Below are 26,757 nucleotides of genomic sequence, written 5' to 3'. Positions count from 1 at the left end.
GACTCTGTACAGTTCTCTCGACCATTCCTTCCGCTTGCTGGTTCCTAAAGGCGCATTTACACTTCTTCACTCGGGATGAATCGCGGATGAATCTTCCACGATGAAAGATGACCACCGGAGTGTTTATGCTTGTCAGGTGGCTGCGCATAAAATGTCTGATTCCTGACAGTTAATACTTCTTATCGAATTCGATTCAATGGCTTTAGCAAAAGAAGAACCTCTGAACCTCTATTCTAGACGTAGCTCTTTCGAAGAGAAACTCTCTTCTCCGTTTTCTCTGACGCAGATAAAAAGGTGACTGTCTTAACGAAGAAGCAGGGTAGCTTTCGTCATGAACTAAATTGGTAGTTCTCGTTTTCAGTAGTTCCTTAAGGAGGAAGAATAACCTCTCTCAAGAATAACCTCCATCTAGATAGTTCTTTCGAGGGGAGTAGCTCTCTCGCGGAGAGAATAGAATAGCTTACTTATATAAGAAGGTAGCACCTGTTTTCTGAAGAAAAAGGCCAGTTTCCTCGCGAAGGAAGCCAGCAACCCTTTCAGGGAGAAGTATAGCTTCCAGGCAAAGCCACTACCTAATTCACTCGTGCAACAATCAATAAGCTCCATAACGAAGCTTCCTCGTTGATGCCGACTCGGATCTTTCGACCAGATGAGCAAACAAAGAAGAAATCCGGAGGTGGTAAGACAAACGAGGAGCAACTCGGAGGGATTTGTACCGGTGAATCTTCTAATCCGCGAGACACCGATCGTATAATAGTTACACTCTGGTCGTGTTAGAATCAGTTTGTCAGCAAGCGTCCACGGAGACCGTAAGCCGTCGGAAGCCAGCTCGGACGGCGATCGTATATCCCCGTCTTCATCTAATTGACAAATTTGGCCGAAACAGCCTCGGTTGGCAGCCTCCTCGAGAGGTTCCCGAACCACCACCGTTCCCTTGGTCTCGTACGGCTCCTGTTGCATAGGCCCGTCGAGGGAACACTGCGAGAAGCTTGGCTACGCTCGAGGACGCACTGTTCGCTGCCTATCGAGACCAAGAGCCGCGGCTTCGAGAGGACACTCGATCAAAAGTGCCTCCCTGTTGCTACCTCCGTTGTTCCCACGCCTTCTATCGGTCCTTCTCGCAAGCCCGTCTCAGCCCAGCTGTCCCTCTGTTTTAGGTTGTGCGGGACGAACCGCGTCCCGTTTCAAAACCGACGACGCAATCTGGCGTCTATCATTCTCCGAAACAGCACCGGGCACTCTCAAATTGATCAGGCGGTCACTGAACGCTAGATATTTTATTGTCTACCGAATTTTCAGCAACTGTGCTGTGTTCCAAGAGGAAACTTGACGATCACATTTTATAAAAAAATCTCAAACAAGATTAGATTGCGTTATCAGGAATGAGTGGTTAATTATAGAACAACAACTCGATCCTGGTGACGTAATCTAAGGATCTTCTGAAGTTTAAAGGGTTCATGGCTGAGGATTCCGCAATATATCCTTCAATAACGATAGCAATAGCAATTTTCTAACCCCTTGCCTAGCGTTCCTTCTCGAGCGTTATTTCTCATTTCTCGAGAAATTTAAATCTAGGAAAATTCTTATGAATCTCATTTATTTTATAAGATATTTTCGAAAATGAACAGATACATATGTATGTCCCACCATCAGTCAAAATATGCTACATTTTAATGTAGGTATTTAAATATCTCTGTTACTTGTGATTATACGAAATAATGTCAGAGAAGAAATTTGCACTATTCAATAAGGTAAATATGTGTAATGGCAAAATAAAAAAAATTTTTTGGAAATCACTTCGAAATTTCAAGGTCATCGTTATTTTTATTTAAAGGAGGTCATATAATTATTCTATATTCCTATTAAGAAAAAATAGTTAAGGTGAATTTCACAATTTTCAAAATATTCAATTTAAGTGCGCCACGTCATCCTTTTATCCGATCGATCTCAAACTTTGTACAAATTTTTTTTATCAACGATATTCCAAATATCATAAGTTTTTCAATATTGTTTTATTTTATTAAAAATTCTAGAGAATTCTCGAGAATTCTCTTATTTCTCATTTCTCGAGAAATGAAAAATGTTGAGAAATCAGGAACACTACCCTTGCCGTGTCATTTTCTTTACAGTTTCAGTGATTAAAACGTCTTTGTCCCCAAAAAGTCGTAGAAGAGAAATGAAAATTTATATCTTTTGTATGGCTACATTTATTTTAATGCTTACATATTGATTACAAACGAATCAAATTTTATTTCATTCAAAAAGAAAGGCGTTGGTAAGTTTTGTTCGGAATCTTCACGACTAGTGTGACTCGTTAAAATAGGGTAAGGGGTTAAAAAATTACTATTGCTATTGTTATTGAAGGATATATGTATTGAGGAATCCTCAGCCATGAACCCCATAGACTTTAGAAGATGATTAGATTACGTCACCAGTATTAAGTTGTTGTTCTTCATTGAAATTGCTATTGAACGATCTATCGAAGAATCCTCAGCCATGAACTATAGACGTTGAACAATTGTCAATTATCAATCATAACAAATAATCAGATTTTCAGTGGTCGTACCGTACCAAAAGGAAGCTTAGAAATTTTCTTTCACGTTATAATCTGAAACATAAATTCTTAGATGACGTAGCTGGAGGTGACTTGTCGGTGCACAAATGGAATTGTTGTTGCCGTTGATTTGTTAATCGCATTAAATCGAAAGTTGCGAATTGCGCGCCTCCGAAGGATCCACGATTGAGTTTCCGAGAGATCGGAATCTTTCGGTAGTAAACAGTTGTAGGAGCCGGATTTATGGCTGTGGGAGAAACGCGGAACGATCCCGTGGATGATTTCTAGGGTGGAGAGAATGGTGGTCTGCCGAGTCGGCGAATTAGCCTGTGAGGCTCGTAAATCGGAGGTGCGTGGCCTTGACCCGTTTCTCGGGACGAGACCGGGTCAAAGGAGTGCTCGTGTGCTCGAACGACGAAGCCCTCGCCTCTGTGGCGTGCACGACGACGATGACGGTAGGGACCGAGCTTAACCCGTGTGTACCCCCGCGCATTATCGTTATCGTCGAGACACGAGCTATTCGGAAATGGCAAATGTCGAGAGAACCGGAGGAACCTTCTGTCGCCAGGCTTGCCACTCACAATCGTAAACTAGTATCCTTTTCCCTTCTGTTTCGTTCCTGTTCTCGTTCCAACTTTTATTTCTCTCGAAGTCCCCGCAACGTTCGACATTCTGATCAATTTCAATTTGATTTTAATTATGGTCAATAGTTTTTCACGTGGAATTTTGTGCTTTATCTTAGTCCGAGAAAAAATATTGGCACTCGAATTAAAAACACTAAAGGTGACCTTCATGCACAAAATATAATAAATACCACAAAATACTATATACAGTGAGCGTACAAAAGTATTCGTATACCCTTTAAAAAATAATAACTGTACCAAACGACCTGATTTTTTATCATCAATTACAGAAGCATTGGTTTACTTACAATTCCTTAATTTAGAGAAATTGATGAAACAGTATTTTAAGGTTTTAAGATTTTGGTAGGGAGTCTCCGTTATTTTAAACATAATGCCAATGTCCGCTTATATTTCTTTATTTTAAGTGGAACAATACATGAAAAAACATCATTTTGGATTAAAAAATTTTTTTAAAAAGTCGAGTCGCCCATTTATAACATAAATAGAAATCTGTATTTATTTTTTGTCTACTTCGATAGGTGTTACCAAGTTTTTATATTAAATTCTACTTGATTTCTTCTTTAATACGAAGTAGATAACTCAAAATGTCCAAATTTCAAGTTACCTAGTTATTACATTCAGCCGGCGATATTATCTGAAGTAGGGTCTATACGTGTACTGTATGGTCCAAGGGTTAAGCGCTAATCATACCCGAATAAAGCCGACGCGACGTCGAGAGAAAAATCGTGGCGTGAGAAACGTCAGGATTATAGTCGTTCAATTTCACCGGTGACGAAATTCACGGTGGCTGAGCATCGTCTGAGCAACAACCCACGTAGAGGCCCGGGCAAATAAACAAATTTATTGACAAGCAGCCCGGTATTAGCCGACGAGAAATAGCCGGCGCGATCGATCCGGTTTTTCCAATAGCGAGAACAAGCGGCGAGTTCCGCGGCTGCCGCGCCAGAAAAATATTAATACCCGTTCGTTCGCGTTCGTTCGGGTTCTACCGTGTGTTTCCTGAGAACCGGAGGCCTCAGGATCAACAGTTTTATTATTAAACGTCGCCGTGCACCGGGCCCCGGCGAAATAAACGGCGGAACGGACCGCCCCGAGCAAAACACCGCCCATTTTTTGACAAACATGTGGAAAAACCAGCTGCCGCTGCACAAACAGCTGGAACTCGATCGATGCTCACGTTTTCGCTGCCTATCGGGGTAAACAGCGGCTTATTAACCCTGCTGCCACCCTTAGTCCACTCTCAAGAACCATTTTTCTGTGTCCTGTCCCGACACCCTGATGATCGAAAAACTTGCTTGTAAACTCCTCTTTTCAGGATTGCAAGGGTGCGGGATTCTCCATAATACAATTGCTCATTTCTCAATAATACAGGGTGACAAGAAATAACGGAGCTAATCATTTCTTATTATAATTCTGTCAAATCGACGAATTTCGAAAAACCAAATGATAACAACCATAACATAGACCTTTAGTATTCATATATTTAAGAAGTTTCGAAGTGGCCACCATTTGAGCCGATTCAGAGGCTCAAATGTGTTTTGAAATTTTCGGCTATGGGACGCAGCTCTTCTGGCGTCATTCGGTCCCACACCCGGTACAGAGATTTTTTTAGCGACTCGAAACTTTTGTTCTCGAAACTCCGTTATTTCGTGCCCTGTACAAACACGGGGTTTTTCAGTAGTCAAAACCGCTGGATATGGTAAAAGATCGATCTAGGGCGCTGTCTTCCTCAAAAGTCCTATTTTCCGTTTACGAGGTGTAATTTGCATTATTCACGAAAAATACGGACCAATCAGAGCGCGGCTACTTCAAGTGACTTTGGGAATCACCCCTTTTAAGAACAACATTTTTGCAACACCGTGTATTGTGTCTACATTAGAATTAGACAGCGGTGCAATTCGAAAGAGTGCAAAGATTGAATTTAAGAGTATCAATGGACTGTTTTAAATTGTTTGAAGTTATGAACGAGCGAGAGTAATGTCTTCCAATTTTCACTCTGCTTAACACTAAACCTACAATCACCGGTTCCACATTTTTTATTTTACGATTATTGATATAATAAAAATAATTTCATAAGAAATGATTGTATAGACATCTTTAGTGGAGCACATATTACAGTTGGAGCTGCACAAAGTCTAAATAAAATCAATCTTGTCATTTTTATAAGGGACCAGTTACTTTTAAGGCTCGGCAGGTTTAGTATCAAATATTGTAAAATATTCCACGTGAGAAAGTTAGTCAAAAATACAGAATACATTTCTTTCATTTGACTCCTCGTTGACGAGAAAATCGAGTTTGAATGTCCATCATGCTCGGGTCTCATTTGTAAGTAGAGCAGATAGGTTATGGTCAGACGCGTCGCCGATGAGAAACCACTTGTGACCGAATATTTATCCTGAGATGAATGCTTCTTTAACACGTCATCTACCGGAAGCCTATTAACAAGAAATCCTCTATCTTCGTGCAGAATAAAAATTTTCTACATCAACAGCGAAAGATAGAGGCCAAAAAACAATTTCCTCCTCTACTTAAGAACGTTAACCAATTGAAAACAAAATATATTGATGCTGTTAACTTGTAATGCTTGCGCACACTCATTTCTATAATTGTAAGATTACATTATTGAATTGTTGGTTCACGATTAAAGTTGCTGTTAAAAGACCTGTTAAAAAATCGTGGACTTTCGAAAATTTCGGAAGAATCGCCAGTGTATAATGTGTTAATTTAAAATGTTAATAAATCTGGTGCTTGGTCGAAGAAAGATTGATCAAAAGGCAGCCTCGACAGAGCGGATCGGTTAAGGCGGCTATTCGTTAATTAGAAAGTATAAAGGATCGTTTGATTTTCCGAACGCATAAAGATGATCGCCGAGGATGATTTCGGGCACCGTTATTTTCAAATGACTGTCATCCGAAGATTAAAACGCCACGGGAATACGATCAATCTTTCTTTTTTCTTTTTTCCAGCGAGCGAACGCTTAGAACGACGGACAAGCAGAAATAATTCCGACTAACCCGATGCTCTTTTTTTCTCTTCTGTTCACAGCTGACAGCAGTTTTCTCCTGGCGAACGCTCAGATCGTCGACTTCCCTATTGTCTATTGCAACGAAAGCTTTTGCAAAATCTCTGGCTATAATCGTGCCGAGGTAATCCTTGTTCCGCGGGAAATCTTTATTCTCTCTCTCTCTTTCTCTCTCTTTCTCTCTCTCTCTCTCTCTCTCTCTCTCTCTCTCACTCTCGCGAACTTAACGAGACCGCGGATTTTCATAGAATATAAATGTACGGCCCCGCGAGGGATCAGCGCCGCGAAGAATTAATTTTTATCGCGAGACAATTTTGTGCCTTCTTTCGAGTCGGGTTTAGAAGTGCCCTAATAGCTTCCCGAACAGATACCGAATATTCAACTGTTTATCAAAACGAGCAATTTTCCACGCGTCAACAGTTCTAAATTTTAATTTCGGCGAAAAAAAGAACCGTGTCTTCTAGTTAACAATACAGCAATTATTTAACGCGAAAGTTAGTCGTACATTAAACAGAACAATTTCGGAGAATCGAATATTTTTCATCGTCTCGTCGTGAATTGAAAGTAACAATTCTTCTCGACATCTTCGGAAGATCGAACTGTTTCAAAGTCTAATGAACGAATCGTTTAACGAGACCCAGTGGTAAAATAAATATTTATATTCCGCGATCGTCGAGAGACCTACAGGGTGTCCCAAAAATGTCGAAGTACCTTGAACGGATCCTTAGGTCATTTGAAACAACTTTTTCCTTTGCGAAAATCTTCTCCGCGGCTCTGTTAAAGAGTTATTAACGAAAAACACTGACCAATCAGGGAGTGGCGTTGCAGTCGGCTGAGCGTGAAACCGTCCGCTGTAGCGGCGCTCTAATTGGTCCGTGTTTTTCGTTAGTAACTCCTTAAAGCCAATGCGGAAATTTTCGCTAAGGAAAAACTTAGGGTAAGCTATTGCTGGCACTGCAGTAGTTATTGGAACTTTTGATTTAAATGGCAAATATTAAGAATTCCTGGTATAGAAAATCATGTTTTAATTGCTTCTTATTTATATTTCAATGCAACGTTGTAAGTTTTCATAACAGAGTTCCACATATGACTGTTTAGTTACACTGACGAGCATAACTGATTCAACACTGTTTAAATCAGAATAACTTTTTTATGAATAGAGCAAACGACTTGAATTTCTCTGTAAGGCTAGAAGAATTGGTTTAGTAAACGACGTATAAAAAATATTTTGAAAAAATGCATTTGGTCGGAATTGCGAAAAACAATAGTAAAAATTGATGTTCACTATTTTTTCAGCCGGGCCAATAACGAAAATTCAAAAGATGTGTTTGGTTAACTCGTATAAATTATATAGGTACGCTCCGAACATTTCATTGAAATTCGCTAATTGGTTTACGTGTTATAAACGATCAAAAGTGGTAAAAATTGCAGTTTTTCAAAATCTCTGCTCTTTTTACCACTTTTGACCGTTTATAAATCGTAAACCAATTAACGAATTTCAATGAAATGTTCGGAGCGTATATAATTTATGCGAGTTGACCAAACACATCTTTTAAATTTCCGTTATTGGCCCAGCTAAAAAAGTAGTAAACATCAATTTTTACTATTGTTTTTCGCAATTCCGATCAAATGCATTTTTTCAAAATATTTTTTAGACCTCATTTACTAAACTAATTCTTCTAGCATTACAGAGAAATTGAAGTCGTTTGGTCCATTCATATAAAAATTTATTCTGATAGAAAGTGTGTTGAATCAGTTATGCTCCTTTCTCTATTTGTCTTACGATTGTTATTCACTGAATATATTTTATAATAAAAGATTTATGACCCGTAAAACTGTTTGATTTTGCTGAAAAATCTCTATTGGCGTATAATAATCGAAAGTTGAGCTCGTTGAAACGTTTCAAAAAGAGATAAAAAGACTTTTACTACGATTTTGGCTTAGGGTGCTAACTGCTAATCATTGTACAGTTTACCCTACTTCGAATGACCAAAGGAACCGTCCCTGTCGACGTTCTCCGACATTTTTGGGACACCCTGTATACCGACGAAAACAAATATCGATGATTTGATGGGTCCCATACCGTGGTGGGAGCAGTTTCTGACATTTCTGTTCATGATCCTGTCAGGTTATGCAAAAGTCCTGCCGCTGCGGATTCATGTACGGGGAGTTGACGGACAAAGAGACGATCGCCAGGATCGAGGAATGCCTCGAGGGCCAGATTCACGATCAATTCGAGATCCTGCTGTACAAGAAGAACAGTAAGTAGCTCATCGATGCTCGATAGCGTGTCGCGGCATGGGAGAAGCTTAAATGTGGTGTTCGTGGCTTCTTTCGCGGTTGGAATCGACGATTTCGGTTTCTCTCGATGCCGTCCCCCAACGGCCATCGGTTTCCTTTTCTTATCGAGATCCTGGGGAATTTGTGGCCAACGGAACAGCCGATGTTTTATCGCCCGGCCTCGCTAGAAATGTCCTCAGAACGATTCCAGATAAAAAAAAAACGATCCGACCGAGAACTCTTCAATTTTTCAACTGGCAAAACCCTGCCCTGTATACTAGCGAGCTGTGAATTTCAAATTTCACGCTTTACGGACACTTCGCGCGAAATTCCGATCACACCGGCTATGCGACAGACTATAAACCAACAAATTATTGTTGCATCGAGTTTTATGAAAAATTCACACGTCTTAAAATATTAGATACTGATCCTTCGGGTCCTGGAGACGCTTCTAGTAATTTCGTGGTTATTTTATCACCTAATACAATTCAATGGCTACTTTGTTAAAAGAGTACTGGATTAGACGAATTTAATATTCATCCTTCGAGACCTGAAGTAGTTTAAAACATTGGATGGTTACTTTATTGAAGAAGTATAGAATTACAAAATTAAATATTTGTCATCTGAGACCTGGAGGTATTTTAAATCATTCGATAGTTACTTTATTAAAGGAGTGCTGAGTTAGAAAAATTTAATATTGATCCTTCGAGTCCTGAAGGTACTTTAAATCATTCAATAGTTACTTTATTAAAGGAGTGCTGAATTAGAAAAATTTAATATTGTTCCCTCGAGTCCTGAAGGTACTTTAAATAATTCAATAGTTACTTTATTAAAGGAGTGCTGAATTAGAAAAATTTAATATTGATCCTTCGAGTCCTGAAGGTACTTTAAATCATTCAATAGTTACTTTATTAAAGGAGTACTGAATTAGAAAAATTTAATATTGATGCTTTGAGTCCTGAAATATTTAAATCATTGGATGGTAACTTCATTAAAGGAGTATAAACTTAGAAAATTAAGTATCTATCACCTGAGATCCGAATTCGATGATTAACTTTATTAAAAAAGTACTGAACTAGAAGATGATGATACTAAGTCATGAAGATACTAAGAACAATTCAAATACTTTAAAGTTCCTGAAAGCAGTAATATGTTCAGTTTTAATAAGATTGTTCGAATCAAAAAACAGAAAATGTATAGAAGCGCAAGACGCGGTTGCTGATCCTCGAAAGGTGGACTTACAATTTCTTCAGCAACCAAACATTCGTTCCAATTTATACTCGAAGATCTTTCTCTCTCTCGTCATTTACCTACATTGAAATTGCATTTTCATTTAACTTCGATTTCATACAATTGACATGGGGAGTTCTCATTCTGCATAAAGATTCCAGCGACGAATGTCAGAGAATCGTCAAAAACTGCCGCCTTTCGGGGGGTTAGATCTGGGTTAGAAGAATAATTCAGGACGCGAAGGGTTGACACAGAAACGAGGAACCTTTGGTTCGCGGAAATAGATCGATGAGATCGATGCTTAATGTCAAAGTTGAATCTCACTAGGTTGGTGGTCTGTCGTAGTCGCGTTCCCCTTCGTTGACGGTGTCGAAGAGCACATCGAAAATCGTCGATTTTCCACAACTTGTTTTGACAGAACGCGGGACGATGTATCGTTGTGCATGCAAGAAGTCGCTGGTCGACCGGCGGGAACACATTGTAGTTCACGTGTGCGTCGATCGAGATCAAGATCAAGCGCCGATCGGACCGGCTTAGAGATTTCGTGTTGTACGTGTTGGTGTCGCCTGATAAATATATATATATATATACATTCTCGCCTCGTGTGTCAGTGAGACAGCGTGTCGAGCGACAATTTTGTTTAGCGAATTGTTCACTGTTCACTGTTTCGGTTCATGTTACTGTCTGTCTGTCTGTCTCTCTTTCTATCTCGTTATCATCGACGCTTCTGAATCATCCTTCTCTGTCATTCTCTTGTCCATCATATCTTTTTTTTTTTTGCTTTCTTTTCTGATTAATGTCGCAAGAGGGTTAAAAAGGCCGAGAGTTCTTTTTGGGGCAGAAATAAATCGTCGAGTTAAAAATACCCTAAGCGAGAACCCTATTAGACGACGAGCGAGCTCGCGGCCGAGCAAAATAATGAATGATCGTTCTGTTTAAAGGTGCCCCACGAGGTATGTCTAGCACAGGTTCGCAAAAGAGTGCTCGAAAGACCCACCAGTAAGTCACCCTCGAATCTAACTATACAAACACTATATAAAAACCTATATTATAAATATTTATATATATATATATTATACTATAATACACTATGAGACACTATATATATATATATAATTCTATCTTTCTCTATCTATCTATCTATCTCTATACATATATATATATTTTTTCTATTGATATATTTTATCCTGCTTCTCGAAAGGAGAGTCCCTGCATCCTAACGTTGGGCACCGAAAGAGAAAGTCGACATAAATTAATTAAATTCATCGATACTATCTTCGATTTTCGAAATAGGTACCACTATTACAGTGTTTTACGGTCTCTTCAACTTTTCGAAGTTTCTCCGCAACTAATGGCAGTCACATCGACTAAAACAAGCAACGACTGTTTGTCTTCCGTTCTAAATTGCTCCGAAGAAACATTAGAGTGCGATAGAATTCCCTCTTGTCTTTATGGCTTCGCGTGCCCTGCGATTTCTTTTACAGCAATCCCGGACTCGGACATCTTTAATCGTTACAAACGAAGACTACACAATTTTAAGTCATTTCAAAGACGTGCATTTGTTTTTTTTCTGTACTTCCATGATATCGAACGAAATTATGAAATATTGAAGAAATCAAGATAGAACTTTTTGTCACGGTGACATTCTATAACGATAAAGGTCCCTCTAAATCTTTGCCCTATCCGGACCGTTCTAATTTGGCCCCGAATTTTCTGTATTCATAGTGTAAGGCAGTGCTCGGATTTATTTACTCGCGACGGCCGAGTTTCGAAGGCTACGCCCCCTCGACCCGGCCCCGCGTCTCGCTCCCCGTGGCGGCCCTAGTTCGGCCGTCGCGAGTAAGTAAATCCGAGCGCTGGTGGACCGGAGCACCTCCGCGGATCGGAAAATGCAACTTTGAAACCGTGAAACTGGCACGGTCGACTTTCTTTTCGCCTAGTAGAGCTGTCCAGAACATAATCACGAGATGGACAGCAGTTGCGATTTCTGGCGATCCCCAGGGGACCGAGTTCTTTCGAGAAACAGACCATAAAGATATTCTACGAGTATGTACAGCTGAGATATGTATATTGTATACGATGTTATATACGCCCATCTGTAGCGTGAACAAGAGACGGCACACGTACAAGGATCGTCGAACGATCCCTGGACCGAGGGGCGCCCATAATGAGAGGACACTATTCGATCTCCCGTCTACTCTTGATTTCAGTTAATTTCTCCCCGAATCGTACTGATATAATTAGTACTATAGCGACAAGCACAAGTAATCGCGCGTAATCGTCTCAGCAAACACACCTCTTGCCTGTTGTTTGTGTTGCCTCGAAAGCCCGCTCCGGCGAACGCCATTTTCTCCGTTTCGCTGCGGTCCACCATCTTGTCGTCGCGAAGTTTCTGCTCGCCGTACTTGCGCGACGAGAAATTCACTAATTTTCGACCAGAATTGAATCACCGTCTTTGCAAACTAATTTCATTCGGGGATTAAAAAACTTTTTTCATACTTCCGTGAAAGTTTTACTACACGAGTCACAAGTAGAAGGCGGATCTCTTCATGCAAAGTAACAAATTTCTACGTGAATTGCAACAAACTGGAGTAGAAATAGAAATTTATTTTCTTTCTTAATATGTTTAATAGGTTCAAATAAATGCATAAAATCCTCTGTCTAGTCCTAAAATATCTGTTCTTTTTTCATAGGAGTTTCTTTCATAGATACTCGCTTCAACAGAATATACAAATTCGAAGAAAACCGAAATATTAAATCAAAGAAATCATTGGGTTAAATAAAAATTGAACTGCTGACATATTTATGATGCCGAAAAATTCGTTTATAAATTCAGACAAACAATTCCGTCCCCCATTTCTGCCGGACGTGGGGCACTCAAGGTGTTAAAATCATTTATATCAAACCCTGATGTGAACTATGCCGTGTATCGTTCACATCTACCACACGAAACTGCTAAAGGTCCGTTCACACGACTCTCAACATCAACCATTCCCCGTTAGTATCACCTTCGAGCCGTTCCAGCGGTTCTAAAGGAACGAAAAGAGTCCGGGAGGCTCCCGGAATTTCAAACGACCGAAACAACGGTGCCCCGGTTAATTTTCAAGTTGGAAGACTCCGCCGAATCGCAGCGAAACGATCAAAGTCGAGGCGAATCGAGTTTACACTGGGTGAAATCTATTCGATTAATCGGGAGTACGTTCGCTGGGCGGGCAGACAAGCGTAATGTAAGCAGCGGTGGGCAAATCCAACGATTTAAATAAAACGTTTCCAATCACGAACAAATGAGAGCGCTCCGAAGTGCTCCAATCAGAGAACTCGAATCGCGAAAATTTCCGAGAGTCAGATGCCGGTGGGAAAAAGCAACAACGTTAACGCGAAGCGACGACGTTCCCTCTGGTACAGAGCTTCCGGTCAGTGAGATAAATTCTGTCCATTCTAATCTGTCTGAAACGTGTTATTTCAAGGGGATGGTGCCCACCCCTGAACTGTATGTTTGTCCGTGTGTTTCGTCTTAATTGAAACGCTGCGAGATAGTATATATCGTAACTGAGATATACCGGCCTGCTCTGCCGGCGAATAGAGAGACTCCTCGCTGGCAGTGTGTAATTACGAGTTTCTTTGTCGATTTTATTCGGAAACAGCCGTAAATACCACGCCCACCGTAGTAGGTAAACCAGCAGCGTGTGTCCGTAGCCGACGTTAGCTCTCGCCGTCGCGAGGAATCCCGTCGGACGCCATCGAAAGCTCCACGAGAAGTCTCCTCTTTTAGACATTTATCTATCTCCTCCACCTCTCTCTCTGTCTCCGTTCCTTTTTTTCTTTTAATACTTTTTTTTCCACCCTCGATCCTGACGCGACCGAGCAAGCACGGTTTGTAATCGAGCGCGACAAGCTCAAAGTGAATTTGTTCGATTGTCGAGACCGAGCCAGATCAAAGAATCCCGGGAACAAGGCTCTCTCGCGAGACGGATTAAAGGAACGCCGAAGAAAAATGGAAACGAGGACGAGCCTTCGACCGGATGCTGGGGGAATTTAGAGGAACGGTTCCCCGCACTCGAGAACGGCTACCACGAAAATACACCGATGACGAACATACATTTTTGCGGGGACTTTTTACGACGCTTTCGTCACGTTCCCGTGACTAAAATGAGTCCAAACACAATACAATCTGTGGGACCCCTACGTTATCCGAATCTTAACCGTCCAATCTAGATGCATGTCTTGTAACACACGGAAAAAATAAATTAATACTCTCGACGTTTATAGAAAGAACGTCTTGTTCATTCGGGATCATTCTTCAATAGAAAATTGTACTTTGATGCAGTTGAATATTATTCACAGTTGAGTTCATTCGTATAAACATACAGAAAATTCATTCTCTCGTGCGCGATATTCGTCTGGAAGTGGAACAACAGCAACGCTAACAAGCCACAAGTAACTGCGAGGAACAAAAGAAGTTCAAGAAAAGAGAAAAACCAGATTACAAACCTGTGCTCGGCTCGGCGCGATTGTTTCCGGCCAAAATTCATTTCCGATCGGTACACTGTGGATCTTTATGCGGGACAAATGCGTTTAACATGTTCCCTGTCACTGTCGCTTCTGTGTAACGTTCGCAGTCCCGCAATTCATTGGAAGATAGTCAAATTAATTGCATAGTCAGGGACTTCATGACAATTAAACTCTTTTAATATTTCGTAAAGAAGATTAACATCGAAACTAGACTGCGGATCTTCTATGGCAATTTGAGAGATAAAATCTAAAAGACATTATTCTTCCTCTTTCTACAATAAAACTTCCAATCAAAAAAACAATATTTCACTCGATTCCATTTTTAGAAAGTAAACTATAAAAATGGTAATTTGCATAAAATTAAAAAATCAAAATAAAAGAAACAAATTATTATTATGAATTTTCATGCAAAATAAAAATTGTCTGCATTAATTGGAAGACGCAGGAGCTACAGGGACATTTAGTTCTCAATTATTTGAACGGGTCTGAAATAACGCGACACTATTTCCCAAATATTTTCACGCATAAAATCCTCAGTCTGCTGATCGGTACGTCCAGGAATATCCGTACAGCCAGGCGATTTGGGGACGAAAACGAACCGGAAGCGGGTGGAGAAAACGCCAGACGCGAATCTCCGCGAGTGCTCGGCGATAATATAAAATAATTTTCCGTGGAAATATTGGTGGGATATACGAGCCTTCGGTTTTAACGAGGAATTGTTGACGAGACGCGACTTTTTCACCCGCGGACGGTTCCTAGGAAGCCCTCGTCGACGCTTGTCCCTCTCCATTGTAGCCGCGTAGCCCGCGAAAGATCGCTTAATTAAGCGACATCGTCGAGCACCGAGGAGGAAACGACAATAGCCGTTGTCGAACGCTCGTCGACGACCTCCGAGCGATGTTTCGGGGTGAGAACTTGACGATCGCCGAGCGTCGAGGACTTTTCGGAGCTTCTCTTTTCACTCGGGAGACCGGCCCCGACAAGCCTCTCCAATTGGAACTCGTCCCATCTCTCTGCAAAACTCAAAACCCGTTCCCAATTCAGAACGCCATCCGGTCAGCGTTGTCCGGATCGATCCAGGACCTAGATATCGCGAGATCTCGACTAATTGAAGACTGTCGAAACGACGCGCGACACGGTTTCCCGTGCCAACATCTTTCCCGGAGTCCTCGCCGCTCGTGTAACCGTAAACACTCGTCCACCAATCCACGACCAACGCGAAACGCTTCTCCCCTATGTGGACCGTTGTATTTTCGAATTTTTTTCATGGTCGGACAGTTCCCGAGAAGCGTTTCGCTTGTTAACGATACACAGTACACAAACGAGTTTAGGGTTTAGGCTCCGCGAGAAAGCCACTGTTTTACTCCGCGAAAGTGACACTATTCTCCAATAGTGTATTGATCGTGAGGACACTACTCTTTTCTTCATGAAAACGCTTTTTCCAGAACCGAACTGTCCCATTCCTTCGCGAGATGAGTACTCTTTTCTCCACGAAAGAGCTACTATTTTTCTCCCCAAGAGAGCCATTATCTTCGCCATTGAACTATTGAACTATTTCTTTCCTTCGTGACATGAGTACTCTTTTCTCCACGAGAGAGATAGTATTTTCTCCACGAAAGAGCCGCTATTTTTCTTCGCCAATAAGCTGCTCTTCTTCTCCATGAGATAACTTCTCTTTTCTCCACCAGTAAGCTATTCCTCTCCTCTATGAGGTAACTACACTTCACGACAAAACTATAAGACACCTCTAGATTTCTAATGTTTCTCAATACCAATGATGTGTACAAAGATTTTCTATACAGATCTGTATAAAGTATCCTCTGTTTAGTAACACACGAAGTAATTGCTATTATTTACGTTGTGTCTTAGGAGTTGTATCTGTTTACATGAAAAACCGGTGCGTCAAAACGATAAGACATAGTGAAGAAGAATAGTGATGTAATTACTCTGTCCAACACCAGAGTTCCACAATTTTTGTTTGGTGGTTCTTATAGAGCTTTTTGCGCTGATTCCGAATCTGTACTTAATATTTCTCCTAGATGCACAGTTTTTGAGAAACATGACTTTCCTTTCTCCAATTGATGGCTACTATTTTCTCCACCAATAAGCAACTCCTCTTCTCCACGAAAGAGCGACTACTTCCCTCCAGAACATAATTTGACCTTCTCTCCGTGAAGGAACGTTTTAACCCCGCTCAACGTTTCTTTTTCAATTTACACAGCTTTGTAAGTAAGAAAAATCTCTGTTCATGAATTCGGAGAAATTATGAAGTCAGAGAAACGACTATAAATGTGCGTACTGTTATTTGCAAGACTTTTCCAGCATGGTAAATTCGATTTGTCGCGGAGCCTATTGTTCTGGGCCACTCGAAACACTGTATATACCCCGACAGCATACTCAACCTCTCTTCCTGCCCCTAACTATTTCAGAAAAGAAAATAGATTGTAACTAGAACTAGTAATATGTATACAGCCCTATGAGGACAAGTCCTCGAACCCGAGAGACCAATCATCTCTCTTTATAAATAGGCACGAGACATTAATGATCATTTTTCTCTCTTTCGTTCGATTCAAAATCCTTCACAGCGTTTCGAAATATAGAAGCTAACTGGACGAAACTGTACTCTCTTCACGTTTTCCGACAACAAATTGAAAAATCTCTCTCCATTTTCGTTTGAACCATCTCTCGCCATGAAACTCATTACTGGACTGCGATTCTTTGTGCGAGACAACAATTTTCTAAGCTCTCTGTGGCTCACAGAAATTCGACAGCAGTGGATTGCGATAATCATTTCAATAAGTTGAAAACGTTGAAATAATTAGGCTGCGGATTTTCGTGCATTCCCGAAGAAATTGACTGGATGAAATATGAAACACTAAAAGATTGAAAAGATAAGTTCTATTCAATCACTGCCTCCCGAAATCGACGCAGAACATGTTTAATTTCCATGAAGATCCACAGTCTGGTGATAACAGTCTCATGTATTTCGTCCACTTATTTTTGTTGTAAATGCATAAAATTCCAACACCCCACCTTCCAAAGAATGATCGACCGCATAAATAATGATCCAGATCGTTCACCTAGAACAGTGTTTCCCAAAGTGTGGTACGCGTACCCCTGGAGGTACAGTAAGAGTTTGGAGTTTCCAAACTTAATGAAATTTTGACACGTCATTTAGGGGTACTCTGGGGTGTCGAATCTCAGTTTTCGACCTCGAGGACCCTGTGCTAACTTGGGGAGGGGGAAAAAACCACGATTTTAATTACCTTGTTTTGGTTTTTCGTCTATTACTCAAAAACTGTGGGTCCTATGAACTTTTGTCTTCCATTTTGGGAAAGAGCATTAAATTTCCTTCAAATTTCGCTGGTCAATCTTTTTTTTCGACCAAATAGGCACCGAGAGACAGGCGTTCAAAATTAGGAAATTAAGTGGCAACTGAGATTCGACACCCCAGAGTACCCCTATGTCAAAATTTCATTAAGTAAATAATGAAAAATAATAAAATAATAAAACTAATGAAAAATAAAAAATATTGCCGACTGGACTAGTAGTTACTCAATGGTTTGAAAGATATAAACAATTGAAGTTCCATGATTTGAGCTGTAGTTTTCGAAGTATGAAACTTTAATTATTTATATCTTTAAAACTATTGAGTAACTACACCTAATATTTTGCATACATAATTAGGGATCCAAATACCATCATCTCACAAAAAATTATCAAAATCGACGTCAGACACTTGGGGTTCTTCCCTCGTCAGTGTTACAACAGTTATAGAAAGGGTACACAGATGTCGAAACTTTGGGAAACGCTGACCTAGGAAATACCATAAGCATTTCTCCGCGGAACGTCAAGTTTGGTCCAGCTAGCACGGCAAAGTTCGAAGCATTGTGCGCTTTTGAACGATCCATAGTGGATCCATAAATAGTGGACACTTTGCACAACGGGAAACATCCATCGATCACTTCGATCATCGCCGAGGATGACCACGCGTTAGACACGTGTCCTCCTCCTGCACTTATCGACACACGGAACACCTAGAACACACACATACACAGCCACAAGAGACACTCATTTGCATGGTGGCATGAGTTCGCCCACAAAGAAGGCTCCTCGAGTCGCCGAGGTGGCTTGCTTGCATCGCTTTGCTCGAGAAGACACGGCTAGAGCTACCCCTAATTGTCTGTTTTAGAGCTGCGACTATCGATTCTCCATGAATTATCGATATCGTACCGATGCTTAACCCTTCGTGGTGTTTTATGCAATTTTTAAAGCGCCCGCGAGATCCAGAGCAAAGTGCAAATAATGCATTGCTTGCGACGAACTCGGATGAAAATGCAATTGGACTGCGGATTTTCGTGCAGTATGCAAATCGTCTGCATTGATTGCACTATTTATTTAACATGCATTTTCGAACAATTGATTAGTGATTTTATTCCTTTCTACATAAATAGACAATTTCGTTACTGAAGCTTCACAGTTTTTAATTATAAATAATCGTTGTCTGCATGAATTACAGGAAACAGCAACCATGTAGGAGTCTCACTTTTTCTTTAGTATTAAAAAGAATACGTTGACATTCCCAAATCCATTTTATTAATCTTTGACTTACTTTAAATTGCACCCCTTTTTTGTCATAAATGCATGAAATCCGAAGTCCAGTTAATAATTCACTGTCCAACACCAAATTTGTTTTCAATATACTGTTGGGTCCTTCTTATAGAGTTTTTTGCGCTGATTCCGAATCTGTCCTTAATTTTTCTCCTAAAACATATTTTTCAACTTTAAACAAATATTGTGATGTTATTATAAAAGATATTGAATTGTTCTTTACAGCAAAAGATTCTGTAGACTTTCCCGAATACAGTGATATCCGATATTAATACGTTATGATTGTTTAAACATGTTTTAAAAATGTTTTTCAAAGCCATGTTTTTCAAAAACTGTGCGTATAGGAGATAAATTAAGGACAGATTCGTAATCAGCGCAAAAGACTCCATAGGAAGGACCCAACAGTATATTGAAATCATAAAAAAAGTTGAAATTTGTTGGACAGTGCAATCATCGGGTTGCAGTCTAATTTAGGTGATCATCGATTTACTAAATGTACTTGAATGTACTAAAATGGAACGTATCATCGATATGATCGAGGAATATGGGTGCCATTATCGATAGTCGCAGCTCTAGCCTGTGTAGTTGATCTCTGTGTGGTCTGTGTTGCTTTGCTAGCAAGCGGGCAACAGCTTCCGTGTGCGTAGCATGATAGACTGCGATAACGTTGCCAAGCCCTGCAGGAAGGTTCTCTCTCCCTCTCTCTTTCTCTCTATCTATGTATCTATCTTTCTCTATCGACCTTTCTCTCTCGTCCGGCAAACTTTCGCCATCCTACACTCGGAATGAAAGCCTTTAATCCTGGCACCCCTAACAGGGAGGTCGTCGAACCCCTACCAGTCGGACAACTCGGGATGAAAGCCACTTTGCTCGAGCTTAATGTTCTCGCGAACTTATGTTTGTCGTCCTGCACGCCTTTCGAATTAACCCGGGCTAATTAGACTGCGGCTCCTCTTCTTCGAGACTGTTCAACATCAGTCCCCCATTGATTCTGTATTCGAAAACCATTTGACTCCGAGTCGGAGTTGAGTGAAACTTTCTTAGAAACAGTTTTCAGTTCCTCCTGTAAGGGTTGATTTAAATAGAAACTCGATTGAATCGAGCGAAAGTTTGTTTTGAGCAATTCTATCTTCCTCTCGCGGAGATTCGATCGATTTTTTTGTAGAACAAAATCAAATATCGTTTAATCAACTTTACATCCGTCAGACCGTGAACAAACTTTACAGAAAAATTCGATTAGAATCACCGCGGGAAGAACGGAATTGCAGAGGAGCTGCATTGGACTTGATGACCGACAAAATTTTTTAACACTGAACCTACCACTGTCGGTCAAACAACCGGTTTTATTGTTTACATCTTAGAATTATTGATGAAGTTGCTTTTACGTGGAAATTGCTTCGATAAACTTCCTTATCCAAGCATATATCGTAATAAAAATTCCAGAAAACATTTTAATCGGTTTTAGTGCTCGGCAGGTTTAGTGTTGATAATGTACATTTATTGTTTGAGCATTCGGAGTGCAATTAATTAAATGAAAGGAAGCGAGTAGACTTGCGGCCGAGTATGGTGGTTGAAATCCTCCAGAGAGACCTTGCTGCAGGACTTTGCCGAGAAAGCAAACTTTGTCGCGGCAAAGAGCATCGGGCTAAGCGGCTCATTAGACCGGAGGACTAATGTCGACTAGACGATTAGCGTTGCCCGGCAACGTGGCACAGGGTCCGCCGTTGAATTGACAGTGGTCCCCGTTTCTTTTCCCGTTGATGCGCAGAAACACCACTATGGCTGCTTCTGCAAATAGCGCCGATCAAAAACGAACGGGACCTGGTGGTCCTGTTCCTGCTTACCTTCCGGGACATCACTGCCCTGAAGCAGCCGATCGAGACGGACGACAGCAAGGGCGGCCTATCAAAGTTCGCGAAACTCGCCAGATCGGTCACCAGGTCCAGATCCGTTCTCGTCTCGCAGTTCAGCTCCCATCTGCCCGCCCTGAAGGACACCGCGTTGCCGACCACTACGAAGCAGTCGCACCTAGCTCACGTGAGTACGCTAAATCATACTACCCATCGACAACCAACGCTCCACCTGCCAGAGATTTATGACAAAACCTCAATTATCCGGAACTCTTTATCGAATTCCGCAATTTCTCCGGAAAACGTAGGTGAACTAATAAGTAGATTGTGGATCTTCGTGCAGTTTTCTAAAAATAAAAATCGTTCGTATCAATTGTAAGAAGTTGGAATCAAGTCTTTCAATTAAACTTGAAAGATCTAATGTTACAAAAATATATAAATAAAAGCGTGGAGCGGCCACGAAGATTACGTCAATATAGTTTAGCGCTCCACGCTTTCATCTATAGTCACTAATATCTAAAAAAAATTATTTTCTCCTTTTCAGAGCATTCTAATGTAAGCGTAGTTTTTAAAAAGTGTTTTCTATATATTTTTGTGGATCTTCGTGCAGTTTTCTAAAAATAAAAATCGTTTATATCAATTGTAAGAAGTTGGAATCAAGTCAAAATTTATTATATCCTTTGAATCCCTATAGGAGGGGTTGGTCACGTGACTGCCAGTTTTATACTTTTATACTTCGTCGTATAATTCGTCAATTTGACAGAATTATAATAAGAAATGATTAACTCCGTTATTTCTTGTCACCCGGTATTTCCAAAATCCGATTGATCAAATTCGTTGGAGCTTTTTCTGAAAATATCGGTGAACTAATAAGTAGACTGTGGATCTTTACGCAAAATAAAAATTGCTTCCATCAATTGCAAGAAGTTGGAACCAAGTCAAGATTGCATCTGTAATAACTTCATAAAGCTGGAAGAAATACTTCCGCTATCAATATCGGTGGAACTTCGAAGTGAACTGTGTGTTCTCTCTTTCTGATTCAGATGTTGACCTTAAGCGGCGACGTGATGCCGCAGTACAGACAGGAGGCGCCGAAGACACCGCCGCACATTTTGTTACATTACTGCGCGTTCAAGGCGATCTGGGACTGGATCATTTTATGTTTGACCTTTTACACGGCCATCATGGTACCCTACAACGTCGCGTTCAAGAACAAGACCAGCGAAGACGTATCGTTGCTGGTGGTCGACAGCATTGTCGACGTCATATTCTTCATCGACATTGTCCTCAACTTTCACACGACGTTCGTCGGCCCCGGCGGTGAGGTGGTGTCCGACCCGAAGGTACTTCGTCACCTAAAACCCTCCAATTTTTTCTATGAAATTCTGAACGGTGAACACTTCCTAATTACTATAACCACAAAATGAATGGTAGGGATTAATTATTTTTTATGAAACTTGTACGAGCATATTCGTAGCATTTTCCTGATTAAAATGAGCCCAAACATGATACAGTTTGGATCCTATTTACTAGTTCGATCCACCGTACAGTGGAATCTCGATTATCCGAACTAATCGAGTAGATGTCGATATTCGAATAATAGAATAGTTATCTAGCTACAGTGCTAGATTTGTACGATAAATCGTATTGCATTTCACTTGGGATTGAAACACGTACGTACTTCAATCGGTTCGGATAATCGAGGTCCCACTATGTCGTGGATTTCAATCAGGAAAATGTCACAGATATGATGGCAAAAGTTTCATAGAAAGATCATTAACACTTTGAGTGCCACAATTTTGTTTATCTAAACTTGAAAGATCTAATGAAGATGTTACAAAAATTTGGATCTTTTAAATTTTAAACCACTTCCGATGAACATAGCTCAGAACTGGATGGCAATGCAATATTAAAAAATAAATTAAAAAAAAAAACTGTGCGTCTAAGAGAAAAAATAATTTTTATATTAACCGTCACACCTCGCCGCGCGACGCTCGGTAGTACGTGATCGCGTTCAACGATCCCCACTCCGCGCGCCAACGCTCCCTACTCCACTACGCGTTCCCACTCCGACTCATTCCCACTCCACTGTCTCACTTCTTCTCACTAAAAGGAGAAAATAATTTTTTTAGACATTAGTGAGTATAAATAAAAGCGTGGAGCGCCCACGAAGATTACGTCAATATAGTTTAGCGCTCCACGCTTTCATCTATAGTCACTAATGTCTAAAAAAATTATTTTCTCCTTTTCAGAGCATTCTAATATAAGCGTAGTTTTTAAAAAGTGTTTTCTATATATTTTTTCCATTCTTGTATCGCTAAATAAGTTATTATGACTTCGTGTAGCTTTTATAAGCATTGGCGTGGCACTCAACGTGTTAAAGACAACAAAGTTTAGTTACTGGATTAGTTTTTTGTCGGAACGAACCGTATTTGTTTAGAGGAAGATTGGCAAGGGTAAGGAGCGTATTGTGGGTTCCAGGTGATCAGGATGAACTACCTGAAGTCGTGGTTCGTGATCGACCTGCTCAGCTGCCTTCCGTACGACGTGTTCAACGCGTTCGACCACGACGAGGATGGGATTGGCTCGTTGTTCTCCGCCCTGAAGGTGGTGCGTTTGCTCCGCCTAGGTCGCGTGGTCCGCAAACTAGACCGGTATCTGGAGTATGGAGCCGCGATGCTCATTCTTCTGCTCTGTTTCTACATGTTGGTTGCTCACTGGCTGGCCTGTGTCTGGTACGTCACTTTAAGGTGATTTTACCCTGCCCACACACTGAAAGGTAACACAGCTGCGGCAGGATTGACGGCTAACCTCGACGTCATTTACATAACACGATGTTTACGTGTCCCGATTGCCGGATGGGACTCTCGAGAAACTCTATCGACAACAGAACCAACGTCCATCTCTGATCGCCACGTAGCTTCTCGCAGTTCTAACTCTGGAACAATTGGACCAAATTATTGAGTTCGCCTCTTCTGTTTCTTTGAGTCGTTTATACTTTTACTGGGCCTTTTGCCTTATACTAGCTCTTTAGCTAATGATTTGTGAGCTGGATATTAGAAAATAGTCACTCGCAATAATATTCGGACACTCTTAATAAGACAGGAAGTTTTTTAATGTTTAACTATATGAACTATTACTAACTGTTTAGCTAACCATTTGAGCTGGATATTAGAAAACTACGATAATGTCAAAAAAAGATAATAGCTTTTTCGTTATTGAATCATATGACTCGGATTTTCTTTAAGAAGTTACAAAATAGTTTACTGTGAATACTGAAAATACTAAAAGTTGTTATTTCGATTGACGCGGATCTGTAAAACGTATTTTTAAATACCGGGATCCCAAGCCAGATCGGGACGCTTCCAATTAGAAACATACAGAGACACGCAAACACTACACACAGTGACGCATGAGCCGCTTTCCACGCTCGTTCCGATCGGGGAGGAATCGTATTTAATTTTACAAGATTAATCGATAAATGATCCATCGTGACCCGGCTATATGCTATTCAAATTATTCGGTTCGCAGAACTTTTATCCGCTGTCTCGAAAGTCGTGTTTCCATTTCACTTTCAGAGAAGTCAAATTTTCGAATTCGACAGTTATCGAACATAACAGTTATCGATGATCGAATTTCTTCTCACTCGTTCATAATAATTATTGACGAGAAAATACATTTTGGTTGCTCATTTATTAAGTTGTCTATTCTTTTCCGGATGGAGTAAGCCTGTGAAATTCATTAAGAAGGTTTCGTACAACAACAGACCATAAGAACAGCACGAAATCTGTTTGCTTGTCACATTAAATTTTGATCGTAACAATTAATTTTACGAATAAAAAATTTGATTGTCTTATATATATAAATAATTGATTGTCTACTATTTGAAAGTTGTGCCCTGTGATAATAACTATTACAAATTTCCTTCATCAATAACTGTTATGAGCGATCGAAATAAATTTCTCTCATTGATAACTGTTATAAGCGATCGAAATGAATTTCTCTCAAGGATAACATTTACCAACAAGAGAACAAATTTTCGATTACTTATAATCCTTATTTGTAACCAATACGATTTTAGTCGACGAAATACTTGTCGTTCTATGACTTTTTTCTTTTTGGTTATAACAGTTATGGTCCCTGTTTATAACTAGACTGCGGATTTTATGAATTCATGACAAAAATGGATGACTGGAAAACAAAACTGTCCAGAATAATTTCAGAATATATTCTTGTTTTCTCTCTCGACATGCTAAGATTATTGGAAAAGGAAACACATTTTTATCGATTACGTATGACCGACTTTGACCATTTTTTATTTAGCATAAAAATGCCCAGTCTATTTATAACGTCACAAAAAAATGCAACGTTGCAGTCTACCATTTCCTGACGGTTTCCGCGGGGAGAATTAATTCCCAAAGTGAGTTGAGGAAAGTCTGAGAAAAATAGAGAGAATCCTCTCCCAAGACAGCGTCGAACACGCGAGTGTTTCGAGCGAAAAGTTGGCGAACAGGAATTGAAAGCAGCCGGCTCCCCGATACGGAACGAGACTGCTACAGCTTTTAGAATGGTAACGACACGTTTCCGTTGCCTAGTGAACCAGCTGCGCGAACCGAAAGAAACCCGGCGCAGCGTAATCACGCTGCCGGGGGAGAAACAAGTGGGAAAAAGAAGGGAAAAAGATGGGAAAAAGATGGAAACGAGGGAACGGGTTGCATCCTGCATCTAGCTCGTTCCACGCGCTTCTTAATTACTTTCGCTTCTGCCACGCGAGCGGCCATTAGCGCTTCAACTAGTCCAACAGATAAAACAGATCTCGATTCGATATTATAGAGAAACGTAGCGACCAGTTAGCTCGTCCCGTCCTCTCCCGATTAGCGGGCGAATTCGTCAGAATAGTCCAGGCCACGCATAGGCTGGCCGAAAACCCCACACGTTCATCGAAACCACGAAAGTGCCGGGGTGATTCAATAATTGTCCGGCAATGCCGTACAAAATTAAAGGATCACCAAATTGCCCATATTCAAACAGTTGTAACTTCATGAAAAAACGTCCCAGAATATTAATCCAGGTCTCATTTTAATGCTTGAATCTTCTACTTTCGAAACCCAATACCCATTTCTCAACAAAATTTTTTGCACGATGTAACAAGTAAAATAATAGACGTACATTTCTGTTTCGAAAATTATGCAAATTCAAACGGTCCTACAGACGTGAATAATTTTTTTGAATGGATGAGACACCAATGTAGATTTGAAGATAGGAGTCCCGCCCTTAAAATCATCCCTCGATGGTCACTGTACGATTCTTTTGGACCAAGTGATTGACAATTGAATGGAGGTTGTGCCGTGAAGAGTGTGCTCGCTTCCTCACCCGTTACATAATGTACAAACTTTGTTGAGAAAAAGGAGCAATGGACTCCAGCAGTAGAAAGTTGAAGGTCCAAAATAAAACTAGAACGAATATTCGACGACGTTTATTCGCGAAGTTACAGTACTTTGAACGCGGGCAATTTTTCACCGAAAATCTAGCGATCCTTTCATTTTGCACGCCAGCGTGATCCTCGCGCTTGCGTTAATGTTTCTAACAAAGTCCCTTTATTTTTCAAGTTACATGAACCACTTCATCCTTCAATTACCACAGCTGTTATCGTATATACGCTCTGTAAAAATTAAACTTTATTTCATCACGAGAGGGTGCGTGTTGCGCCTGTTGCTTCTTCAATTGTTGCAGGAGCAACGAACGGTTCTCCCCACTCGAAAATATGAAATTTGTTTTATTAAGGGCATGTGCTGCGCCAGCTGCTCTTTTCGTTGCTACATGGAGCAACGAATTGTTTTTCCATTCCCATTTGGAAATATGAAATGTATTTTATTGTCTGGCAGCGTGTGGTGCAACTTGGTTTTCTAACAGGAACGATGGATCGGCACTTGGCTCTGGAAAATAACATTTACTTTACGGTCTAAGAGTTTGGGTTGCACCTGCTGCTTCTCCAGTTGTTACGTCGGAGTAATGATATTTTTTCCCACTTAGAAAAATAACATTTATTCGAAT

The 26,757-nt window shown here is 40.5% G+C and overlaps 1 protein-coding gene across 4 annotated transcripts in view; it reads left to right on the top strand.

Moving 5' to 3' along the window:
* The window catches only part of Eag (potassium voltage-gated channel protein ether a go-go), a 103,341-nt gene that overhangs the window by 53,396 nt on the left and 23,188 nt on the right, over positions 1-26,757 (top strand). For 2 of the 4 annotated variants that reach the window (XM_076434453.1, XM_076434455.1), the window contains exons 2-6: positions 6,244-6,344; positions 8,349-8,481; positions 20,622-20,890; positions 21,747-22,046; positions 23,185-23,438. In XM_076434453.1, the coding sequence (XP_076290568.1) occupies positions 6,244-6,344; positions 8,349-8,481; positions 20,622-20,890; positions 21,747-22,046; positions 23,185-23,438 (1,057 nt within the window). Of the gene's footprint in view, positions 1-6,243; positions 6,345-8,348; positions 8,482-20,621; positions 20,891-21,746; positions 22,047-23,184; positions 23,454-26,757 lie in introns of all 4 variants that reach the window. The other 2 variants (XM_076434454.1, XM_076434452.1) reach the window with 1 other exon arrangement.

Source organism: Lasioglossum baleicum, chromosome 12, assembly GCF_051020765.1.
Source record: "Lasioglossum baleicum chromosome 12, iyLasBale1, whole genome shotgun sequence".
NCBI lineage: Eukaryota > Metazoa > Arthropoda > Insecta > Hymenoptera > Halictidae > Lasioglossum > Lasioglossum baleicum.
Note: the sequence above shows the minus strand (reverse complement) of the source record. Positions and strands in the feature narration are given on the sequence as shown.